At 37.8% G+C, this 12,318-nt stretch overlaps 1 protein-coding gene across 1 annotated transcript in view; it reads left to right on the forward strand.

Annotated features, from left to right (window-relative positions):
- LOC105479164 (round spermatid basic protein 1) overlaps positions 1 to 12,318 on the forward strand; it is a 51,214-nt gene that overhangs the window by 4,234 nt on the left and 34,662 nt on the right. Inside the window, exon 2 of the mRNA XM_011737012.3 lies at positions 11,239 to 11,912. Coding sequence (XP_011735314.1) covers positions 11,239 to 11,912 — 674 coding nt within the window. The remainder of the gene's footprint in view (positions 1 to 11,238; positions 11,913 to 12,318) is intronic.

A 12,318-nucleotide genomic window follows, 5' to 3' on the forward strand; every position in this document is an offset into this window, starting at 1 on the left:
AAAGGACATTTTGATTATTTCTAGTTTTGAGCTATTATAGATAAAGCTTCTATGAAAATTGATGTTCAGGTTTTTGTGTGCATGTAACTTTTCATTTCTTTGGTCGTATGGCAAATACAGTTAGCCCTCTGTATCCATGGGTTCCACATCCCTGGATTCAGCCAACCTGGGATTAAAAATATTTTCAAAAAAAATTGTCTATACTGGACTTGTACAGATTTTTTTTTCTTGTCACTGTTCCCTAAACAATACAGTATAACAATTATTTATATAGCATTTACATTGTATTAGGTATAAATAACCTGGAGATGATTTAAAATATAGGGGAGGATGTGCATAGGTTATAAGCAATTATTATGCCATTTTATATGAAGGACTTGATCGTCTTAGATTTTGGTGCCCTGAGAGGCTCTGGAACCAGTCCTCCGTGGATACCAAGGATGACTGTATATGTTTATTTATTTTGTTTGTTTTTTAAGATATTGCCAAATTATTTTCTGGAGTGTCTGTACCATTTTACATTCCTGTCAGCGATGTAAGAGAAATCCAGTTTCTCCACATTCTTGCCAGTATCTGGTATTGTCACTATTTTTAGCAATTTTAATAGCTGTGTAGTGATATATCATCATGATCTTAATTTGCATTTCCCAAATGGCTAGTGATATTACACATCTTTTCATATCATAATTTGCCATCTATATATCCTGGTCAGTAAAATGTCTCTTTATACCTTTTGCCTATTTTCTAATTGAATTGTGTGTGTGTGTGTGTGTGTGTGTGTGTATATATATATTTTTTTTTTTGGAGACAGAATTTTGCTCTTGTTGCCCAGGCTGGAGACCAATGGCAATCTTGGCTCACTGCAACCTCTGCCGCCTGGGTTCAAGTGATTCTCCTGCCTCAGCCTTCTGAGTCGCTGGGATTACAGGTGCCCGCCACTACGCCCAGCTACTTTTTTATATTTTTAGTAGAAACGGGGTTTCATTGTGTTGGCCAGGCTGGTCTTGAACTCCAGACCTCAGGCGATCCACTCGCCTCAGCCTCCCAAAGTGCTGGGATTACAAGTGTGAGCCACTGCGCCTGGCCCTTGAATTGTATATTTTTTTATTGTTGGGTTTTGATAATTTTTTGCAGATAACAGGTGCAGCTTCTTTGTATGTTTTGCACATATTTTCTCCCAGTCTGTTGCTTGTCTTTCCCTCCTTTTTGTTTGTTTGCTTGTTGTTTTTTTTTTTGTCATTTTGGTTTTTATTATTATTATTATTTTTTGAGATGGATTCTCACTTTGTCGCCCAGGCTGGAGTGCAGTAGCATGATCCTGGCCCACTGCAACCTCCACCTCCTGGGTTCAGGCAATTCTCGTATGTCAGCCTCCCGACTAGCTGTGATTACAGGCCTCTGCCACTGTGCCCGGCTACTTTTTGTATTTTTTAGTAGAGACGGGGTTTTGCCATGTTGGTCAGGCTGGTCTTGAACTCCTGACCTCAGGTGATCCGCCTGCTTTGGTCTCCCAAAGTGCTGGGATTATAGGCATGAGCCACCACGCCCAGCCTGTTTGTTTTTGTTTTTTGGGGAGGGTCTCACTCTGTTACCCACGCTGGAGCACAGTGATGTGATCATGGCTCACTCTGGCCTCAACCTCTGGGGTTCAAGTGATCCTCCCATCTCAACCTCCTGAGTAACTGAGACCACACGTGTGCACCACCACACCTGGCTAATGTTTTTTGTTTTTGTTTTTGGTAGAGACGGGGTCTCTCTGTGTTGTCCAGGCTGCTCTCAAACTCCTGGGCTCAAGTGATCCTCCCACCTTGGCCTACCAAAGTGTTGGGATTACAGACAGGAGCCACTGTGTCTGGTCCTTTCTACCTTCTCAGTGGGATACTTCACAGAGCAAAAGTTTTAAATTTTGTTGATACCCAATTTACTAGTTTTTTTTTTTCTTTAATGAATCATGTTTTTTTGGCATCATATCTAACATACCAAGTCCTAGATCCCAAAGATTTTCTCCTTTGTTTTCTTCTAAAAGTTTTATAATTTTAACTTTTATATTTAAATCTGTCATTCATTTGAGTTAATTTTGTACAGGTGTGAGGTTTAGGTTGCCTTTTTTTTTCTTCTTGCCTAAGGATATCCAGTTGCTCTAGCACCTTTTGTTGAAAATATTAATCTTCCATTGAATTGGTTTTGCACTTTTTTCAAAAATCAGTACAATCTGTAATGTAACAATGTTTTTTTTTTGTTTTTTTTTTGTTTTTTTTTTTGAGACGGAGTCTTGCTCTGTCGCCGAGACTGGAGTGCAGTGGCCGGATCTCGGCTCACTGCAAGCTCCGCCTCCCGGGTTTACGCCATTCTCCTGCCTCAGCCTCCCGAGTAGCTGGGACTACAGGCACCCGCCACCTCGCCCGGCTATTTTTTTGTATTTTTTACTAGAGACGGGGTTTCACCGGGTTAGCCAGGATGGTCTCGATCTCCTGACCTCGTGATCCGCCCGTCTCGGCCTCCCAAAGTGCTGGGATTACAGGCTTGAGCCACCGCGCCCGGCCTTTGTTTTTTGTTTTTTGAGACAGAGTCTCGCTCTGTGCCAGGCTGGAGTGCAGTGGTGCGATCTCAGCTCAGTGCAACCTCCACCTCCTGGGTTCATGGGATTCTCATGCCTCAGCCTCCTGAGTTGCTGGGATTACAGGCGCCCACCACCATGCCCAGCTAATTTTGTACTTTAGTAGAGATGGGGTTTCACCATGTTGGCCATGCTGGTCCCAAACTCCTGATGTCAGGTGATGTGCCTCCCACAAGTGCTGGGATTACAGGCATGAGCCACTGTGCCTGGCCTAACAATGGTTTTTACAATTTAAAATAGTTGGAACGACCTTGTAGCACATGGAAATCTTATGAAATTTAAACTGTGTCCAGAAATAAAGCTTTATTGGAATATAGCTTTGTTCATTCATATATATTGTCTATAGTAGTTTTTGCACTACAGTAGCAGAATACAGTAATTGAGACAGAGACCATAAGACCTGCAAAGCCTGCTGTTTGACTCTTTAGAGAAGTTTGCCACCCTTGAGTTCACTTAGGAGACATGTTCCTTCCTGCACAGCAGTTCAACAGTATTTAATCGGAGTTCATGTGGAGACTAATTATGAACTATTACACTCTCAAATATTTGGAGTTGTTCATAAACAGTTGAAACAAAAATTTAATCTGTAAATGCTAGGGTAGACTTGCTCATCTTCAAAACAGAAAGTAAAGTGATTTTCAGAGAGGTAAAGTGAAATGCTTAAAATTTTTTAGTTAGTGATAGAGCTGAATACAGAACTCAATTTTTTTCACTCATAGCCCAGTTGACCTCTCTTTCTGCTATGCACACTGGGGTTGATTATTTAACAGAGATATTTAAATGTTTTTATTTCATATAGGCAGTAGACTTGAGTCTAACTAAACTGGCAGTTACCTATGTGTTTTGAAATCTTAATTTTTTTCTGTCCCTCTTATTGCTCATAAAAACATAGGACAGGCCGGGCGTGGTGGCTCACACCTGTAATCTCAGGCCAAGGTGGGCAAATCATGAGGTGAGGAGCTTGACACCAGCCTGGCCAACATGGTAAAACCCTGTCTCTACGAAAAATACAAAAAATTAGCTGGGCGTAGTGGCGGGCGCCTGTAATCCCAGCTACTTGGGAGGCTGAGGCAGGAGAATCACTTGAACCCGGGAGGGGGAGGTTGCAGTGAGCTGAGATTGCGCCACTTGCGTTCCAGCCCAGGCGACAGAGTGAGACTCCGTTTCAAAAAAAAAAAAAAAAAAAATAGGACAAACATACTTCCTTAAAAAACCATCAAAAGAAGTAATGCTTCTTTTTAATTATTCTTAGTAAATTCATGATTTTAATATTTTGTTGAAAAGGAAAGGAAGGACAGCCCCCATAGGCTGTCTTCTCCAATATCACTACATGACTGGATTGCTCATATGTATGCTCTTGTGAGTCATCATTCCTTTCTCTCTCTTTTTTTTTTTTTTTTTACTCTTGACCACTTGCCTAACTGCTATCACAGAGTGTAAGTGTTCCTGAGCCAGACATTTAATGGAAATTTTCTCTTATGTCAAAAACCTGGGGTTTTAAGTCCAGAAGCACTTCTTTTTGATGTTAGAAATGGAAAATTATTGGGATTATAAGGGAATTGAAATAAACAGATAATCTTATTTATCAGAACAACAACTGTAGGGACTAATATTTTTCCCTGCTCACCCTGAGAGAGGCAGAAACACCTTTAAGGATACGAAAAATTTTGGAATGGGTACTAAGTAAGATATTTGTTGAAGTAATACTCCCTTTCTTCCAAGCTACCTCAGGTCCATTAATTGTAACCAGATAATCTTAGTTAATCATCTAATGGGAGTGTTGCAGGGAGATGTCTGATAGTGGAGGCAGAAAGGAAGAGAGTGTAGTGTGCAGTATGTTAGAATAATTTGTTTTCGAGTCAGATAGGTGAGAAGTTTGAATCTTGGCTGTTGTCTACTAGCTTTGTGACCTAATATAAATTACATATCTGGTTTCAGGCTCTGTTTCTTTCTCCATACTTAATTGGTTTGAGGATTAAAATGAGATAACATATATGGTCCCTATTATACACTTGGCAGATAAGTTTTCTTTCTTCTTTCAGAGATCTTTCTTATGTGTTTCTCTTGATGATCAAGATGATAAGAGACTTATTGTGTGTCAAATATTGTGATGAGGGCCTATTATAGTCATTGTCTCATTTAATCCTTAAAATAACTCTGTGAGATAGACTCTAGAATTAATATATATATTTTTTTCTCTGAGACAGGGTTGCCCAGGAGGGAGTGTAGTGAAGTGATTATAGCTCATTGTAACCTCGAACTCCTGGGCTCAAGTGATCCCACCACCTCAGCCTGTAGCTAAGCCTAGCTCACTCCTGCAGCTAGGACTACAGGCATGCACCGCCAAGCCCAGCTAATTTTTTTTATTTTTTATTTTTGTAAAGATGGGGTCCTGCTGTGTTGCTCAGGCTGGTCTTGAATTCCTGGACTCTAGCAATCTTCCTGCCTCAGTCTCCCAAAGTGCTGGGATTACAGGCATGAGGCACTGCATCTGGCCTATGATAACATTTTAAGGTGAGAAAATTGAGGTTTAAAGAGATTTATGAGCTTACTCAGAGAACTTAGTAAACAATAGAGCTGGGACATTGACTTAGGTCTATCTAATTGTACACCTCCTGTTCTTAAATAGTACACTCTATGGCCTCTAGAATTCAACTGTTTTTGGCAATAATAGTAGTTAAGATGTATTGAGTATTTATTATGTTCTAGGACTATTATAAGTACTTTACATGCATTTTTCATTTACTCTGTACATGAATTTTATGATGAGATACTGTTCTTTCCTCCAATTTTACCAATGAGAAGCAGTGCAAAGAAATTAACTTGCAAAAAGATATGCCATCTCATTCATTATTTTTGCGAATACAAAATGATATAGCCAGTTTGGAAGACAGTTTGGCAGTTTCTTAACAAAACTAAACATATTGTACGATCCAGCAGTCATACTCTTTGAAATTTACCCAGAGGAGTTGAAAATTTATGTCCACACAAAAACCTGTAGATAGCTGTTTATAATAGGTTTATTCATAATTGCCAAAACTTGGAAGCAATCAAAATGTCCTTCAGTAGGTAAATGGATAAACTGTGGTACATTCAGACAGTAGAATATTATTCAGTGCTAAAGAGAAATGAACTATCAAATCATGAAAAGACATGGAGGAACCTTAAATGCATATTACTAAGTGAAAAGAAACCATTTTGAAAAGGCTGCACATTTTATGATTCCAATTATATGACACTCTGGAAAAGGGAAAAAACTATCAAGAATGTTAAAAGATCAGTGGTTGGTAGGGGTTTTGGAGAGGGATGCATGAATAGGCAGAGCACAGAGCATTTTATAGGACAGTGAAACTACTCTTTATGCTACTTAATTAACAGTGGATACATGTCATACATTTATCCAAACCCACAGAATGTACAACACCGAGAGTGAGCCTGAATGTAAACCATGGACTGTGGGCGGATAATGATGTGTCAGTGTAGACTCATCAGTTGTAACAAATATTCCACTCTGGCTGGGGGTGATGATAATCAGGGAGACAGACTATGCATTTGTGGGAGCCAGGTGTGGTTATAGTTCTAGGAACCTGAAACTGCTCTAAAAAAAAAAAAAAAAAAAGTAAAGGCTTAGGGGAAAAAAGTTATACTTCTAGAAAGTATACTAGAAAGTTGTACTTACAGAACAGGGATTTAAACCTAGGGAGTGCTCTTAAAACACCATGATATAGAGAGATGGTGGGTAAAGTAAGGCAGTATTAAAAACATACAATGATTCAAAATGTTTGGCTTTCAAAATGAGTAGTTGTTTGTTTTTCCTTTTTAGTCAGGTATTTATATAGAACTGGCAGAACTCTCAAGAAGACTGAAAATAATTTGTTTTCAGAAAACAACTTTAGTCCTTTAAAAAATCATGAGTAATAAGATGTAAGCAATTACACTTGTTTTGCTTTTGCTCATCTACTATGATTTTTAGGAATTGAAGATACTACCTTTTTTTGTGTTTTTCCAGTTCTAAGTCATAATTCGAGTATAAGAATTGCTGTTAAGACCTTACGTTTTGTAGGCCGGGCATGGTGACTCATGCCTGTAATCCCAGCACTTTGGGAGGCCAAGGCAGATAGATCACTTGAGGTCAGGAGTTTGAGACCAGCCTGGCCAACATAGTGAAACCCTGTCTCTACCAAAAAGTACAAGAATTAGCTGGGCATGGTGATGTGCACCAGTAGTCCCAGCTACTTGGAAGGCTGAGGTGGGAGAATCGCTTGAACTCGAGAGGCAGAGGTTGCAGTGAGCCGAGATTGTGCCACTGCCCTCCGGCCTGGGCGAGAGTGAAAAAAAAAAAAAAAAAAAGGAGAACTTAATAATGTGGAAAGCTATTTTTTGCATTAATGAAAACTTTCAGTAGTGTGAAATCAGATGACAATAATTGATAATATTGGAAGTATTAGCACATATGAGGATCGTATTAATAATGTCATGTATTGATAATGACCTTTTTAAGGACAGCCAGCAATTTGTTTCTTAAGTGAATGTTTGTATCTTCCTCTGTAGAATTATGTATTTCTCTTTATATTTAATCACACAGTTGGATATGTGAAAGCTTTTCTAAGTCACAGGTATAGCGTAGGTTGTTGGCTCTTTTTCTATAAAGAACTGTAGTCAATAAATTTTAGCTTTTACACTATGGGGAAATACTAAAAATGTGCTGAATAGATTCTCCGTTGGAAAGCTAAAATCAGAAATAGAAAGGTTGTGAAGACTTTGGACATTGACTTTCAAATAACGTTTTTAATTCAAGGCAGGACAATTGTTATTTTTCTCATAAAGCAACAGTGGCCAGCGTTTGATAATAACCTTTAATAACTTTTGTATACATATGCCATTCTCAATTAGTTGCCACCTTGATAATTCAGTAATAAATTTTGTTCCCTTATGGAGATTTGTTAGCCAGTATGAAATGGGTAGTCTTAAATTTCTCTGTAAAAAAGTCACGCTTTCTGTATCTTAGCCTAAGTTAGATAGATAAAAGTCAAAAGCTGGGGCCGGGTGCGGTGGCTCACGCCTGTAATCCCAGCACTTTGGGAGGCTGAGGCAGGTGGATCACTTGAGGTCAGGAGTTCGAGACCGGCCTGACCAACATGGTGAAACCCTGTCTCTACTGAAAATACAAAAAATTAGCTGGATGTGGTATTACATGCCTGTAATCCCAGCTACTTGGAAGGCTGAGGCAGGGGACTCTCTGGAACCCAGGAGGCAGAAGCTGGAGTGAGCCAAGATCACGCCACTGCACTCCACCCTGGGCAACAGAGCGGGACTCCGTCTCAAAAAAAAAAAAAAAAGGAAAAACAGGATTAGTGAGAAGATAGCTTGAGATTTACTTCATATTTAAAATTTTTATCATGTTGATTTATGAGATTACAATGTAAGGTTTTTTTCTTTATACAGTGGTTTTCTCTTTTTTTGTTGTTTTTGTTTTTGCTGTTTTTTTTGAGATGGGCCATGTTGGACTAATTGAATGGTTTTCATATAAGTGACTTTTGTGAAACCCGTATAAGTGAAACCCACAGATACTTGGCCATGTTATAAATACCACTGGAAAGTTGATAGTAATATAGAAAATGTGTTACAATCAGCGCAGTTCCTTCTTGGTGCTAATGTCAGTGGCAGATCTAGGTCACAATTTTCTGCATACCAAGTACCTCTTTCGAAGCTTAAAATAACAATATCTATTTGGAGATATTTTCTTTTCTTGTTTTCCTGTGAAATTCTAAAACATTAATAGCAGAGGGTAATTAGATGACTATTTTTAAATTGGTCTAACCTTTATATTGAATGGCATTAACATTTAGTTGCTTGGGAGAATTGACTAAATTACTGATTTGATATTGGGGAAAGTATTTAGATTAATTTTATGTGGTAAGAAGTATAAGTGACTATTACTAAGTGTTTAATTCTCAAATATCTCAAATATTTAGTTGTATATAGAATAAAAGATGACTTTTTCTCTTGCCAGGTTAACAGTATTTTGATTATATGTAAATTTTGGCATCTAGTCACAGTTTAATTACAAGTGATATTTGCAAATAAAGGGTTTTCATTTTATTGTTCTTAGAAGGAAATATTAAATACAATGAAAGTTATTTGGCATTGGAAAGTCTTCGACTTGGTTTTTTAAGTATTTTATGTAGAAGGTTTTATAAGCCTTGTAATAACTAATTGACTCGAAGTGATTTTTATATAGAGTACTGGAACTGTTATATATTTACGTATTGTACCAAGTAAATTCTTAACTCTAAAATTTGTTGAACTTATTCTTCTAGATGTAATAATAGGATTAATTGGAATATTTGTCTTAACTCCAAATTACTTCAATTATGTTAGAAAAAACGATTGGTGGATAAATTCTATACAGTAAATACTAGACCAAACTTGAAGGTTGGTCAGGACTGTACCTGGTATTTCATCCTGAAAGTTTCCTGCTAGGTATATTTTCCAACTGGTAAACAAAAGATGTCATTCCATCTTGGGCTTGTTAATCCATGATAATCCTTTAAAAATTAAAAATAAGTTTTTAAATTATAAAAGCAATATTGTAGAAAATTAGAAAATACAGATAAGCAGAAAAGAAGCTAGACATTTAGAATTCTACCACCAATAGATAACTACTGTTAATAACTTGGTATATATTTCTCCAGATATTTTTCTCTGTGTGTGTGTGTGTTTGTGTGTGTGTATAAAGCATCTATAGATCAGACTTTTTCATCGCTTTAGGTCCTTTTCTTCTTTCTGGGAATATTTTCTCCTAGACCTTTACATGCCTGGCTTGTCTTATTCTTTAAGAATCACTCTCAATTTTACCTCCCTAAAAGAGCTTCCCTCAAACTTAATGCATCCCACTTATCACTACCTGGTACTTTGTTTTTCTTGTACAATTAGATCTTAAGATCCAAGAGATGCCAGGCACCATGGCTGACACCTGTAATCCCAGCACTTGGGGAGGTAGAGGCAGGAGTATAGCTTGAGCCCAGGAGTTTGATACCTGCCTGGGCAACATAGTGGGACTCCATACTCCTCAAAAAGCAGGGAGAAAAAGATCCAAGAGATTGGGGATTGTGTATGTCCTAGTCAGCACTATGGTCCTAGTGCTCAGAAGTATACCTAAGCACTTGGTAGGTACTTAAATGTTTGGATGAATGAATGTTTATATAAACATGGGATCAGAATGTACATGTGTTAAGTGTTCAGGAAAGGAAGGTAGGATATACATCCCTAAACTTAGATTGCTGACAGTCTAGGGGAGGGTGGAAAATGAAGTGTTAATAACACAGAGTATAAGTGCTGAAATGGGGATGCAAAGCTAAGGGAACACGTAGCAAGAGTAGCTATCCAGATTGGGTGGGGAAGAAAAGGCTTTCTGAAAGAATGACAGTCTAAGCATTTTGTAACTTTCTAATTTTTATGTCAGTTTTTTCATCTATAATATAATTTATTTATTTATTTATTTATTTTGAGACGGAGTCTTGCTCTGTCTCCCAGGCTGGAATGCAGTGGCGTGATCTCAGCTCACTGCAAGCTCCACCCCCCGAGTTCACGCCATTCTCCTGCCTCAGCCTCCCAAGTAGCTGGGACTACAGGCGCCCGCCACCATGCTTGGCTAATTTTTTGCATTTTTAGTAGAGATGGGGTTTTACCGTGTTAGCCAGGACGGTCTCGATCTCCTGACCTCGTGATTCGCCCACCTCGGCCTCCCAAAGTGCTGGGATTACAGGTGTGAGCCACCGCGCCCAACCATCTGTGATATAATTTATAATGGCTGGGTAGTATTTTATAATATGTAACTACCAGAGGTTAATCAGTCCCCTGTTATTAGACATTTAGAGCATTCCCTGTTGTGTTGTTTTAAATAATACTGTCATGAATATCTTTTTATGATCTTCAATTATTTTCTTAGATAACTTTTACTTGGAAGTGGAATTTCTGAGTCTGAGGATTAGAAATATTTTTTAAGACTTTTGACACGTATCATGAAATTGCCTTTCAGAAAGTTGTACCAGTTTAGTAGCAACTTACTACTTCCAGCAACAGTAGTTGAGAATGGCCAGAAACCACAAACTTTGCCAACTTGATAGGAAAAAATGATATCCCATGGCTTACTTTGCCTTTGTTTGATTCGCCTGTATGTATCATAGTAATTCATAGGCCGACAGCAAAATACGCCCAGCTTAAATTTAAATTTTATGCTGAACAAAAGGATCTATGTTGTTAACATAGATTTCAGAATCGTCATATTTAGCTATTGTATAATGTTTCATACCATTGCTATATCATGATTTATTTAACCATTCTCTGTTTTTTGGATGCGTGAATTATTTCTGATTTTTCTCCATTGTCAGTAATACTGCTTTGAAAAATGGATACCTTCAGTTCTTTTAATCTTTTCTTCAATCCAGAATATTATTATATTTTAAGATCTCTGTCTTATTTGTTTTCTAACCATGTAAGTTGTAAAAGCAAATTCAGAGAAATTGAGGATAGGCTATTTAATGAGATCAAGTACCTTAAGAAGCTTGTATGTTGACACTAGTCCTAGCAACTAACTTCTTTTTAATTATTGTGGCCAGAAACACCAGATGAAAATGGTAAAACCCAGAGAGCCGATGATTTTGTCTTGAAGAAAATAAAGAAGAAAAAGAAAAAGAAACACCGAGAAGACATGCGAGGAAGACGCCTTAAAATGTACAATAAGGAAGTTCAAACCGTCTGTGCTGGCCTGACCCGCATCAGTAAAGAAATTCTCACCCAAGGACAAATAAATAGCACTTCAGGACTTAATAAGGAGTCCTTCAGGTATCTGAAAGATGAACAGCTGTGCCGATTAAATTTGGGCATGCAAGAATATCGGGTACCCCAGGGAGTACAGACACCTTTTATGACTCACCAGGAACATTCTATTCGTAGAAATTTCTTAAAAACAGGTACTAAATTTAGCAACTTTATTCATGAGGAACACCAGTCCAATGGTGGTGCTCTTGTCCTTCATGCTTACATGGATGAACTCTCATTTTTGTCTCCAATGGAGATGGAGAGATTTTCTGAGGAGTTTCTTGCTTTGACATTCAGTGAAAATGAGAAAAATGCTGCTTACTATGCTTTAGCAATAGTGCATGGAGCGGCTGCTTATCTCCCAGACTTCTTGGACTACTTTGCTTTTAATTTCCCCAACACTCCAGTGAAAATGGAAATTCTGGGCAAGAAAGATATTGAAACAACCACCATTTCAAATTTTCACACTCAGGTAAGATAAACGTTGTTAAAAATTATTTAGTAAATACATTTCTAAACAGAATTAACCTCATTCTGTTGCACAGCACGTACCAGCACATTTTTGGTAACAAATTTATGGTAATAAAGGTGCTTCAAATTGTTTGTCTCTTCCTTTCATTGAAAAATCTTAATTACTGAGTTCTTTGGGGTGGGACTTCTTATTTACTGGAAGGAATGCTTTATACTAATGTTATGTATCATTACAAACTTTATGGAAAACTAGCTTGAAAACTTAACTGGTCTTTCACAAATCAGGTAATGTTAGTATGGAGGATGTGATTGAGATCTGGTAGTCTCAGAATAACTTTAGTTAAGGTTTGCTTTTATATCATAATGAAACACATGAGGGCATGGGCCTGTTTATTTTCCAGGTTTTT

The sequence above is a fragment of the Macaca nemestrina genome, chromosome 1, assembly GCF_043159975.1.
Source record: "Macaca nemestrina isolate mMacNem1 chromosome 1, mMacNem.hap1, whole genome shotgun sequence".
NCBI classification, from domain to species: Eukaryota; Metazoa; Chordata; class Mammalia; order Primates; family Cercopithecidae; genus Macaca; species Macaca nemestrina.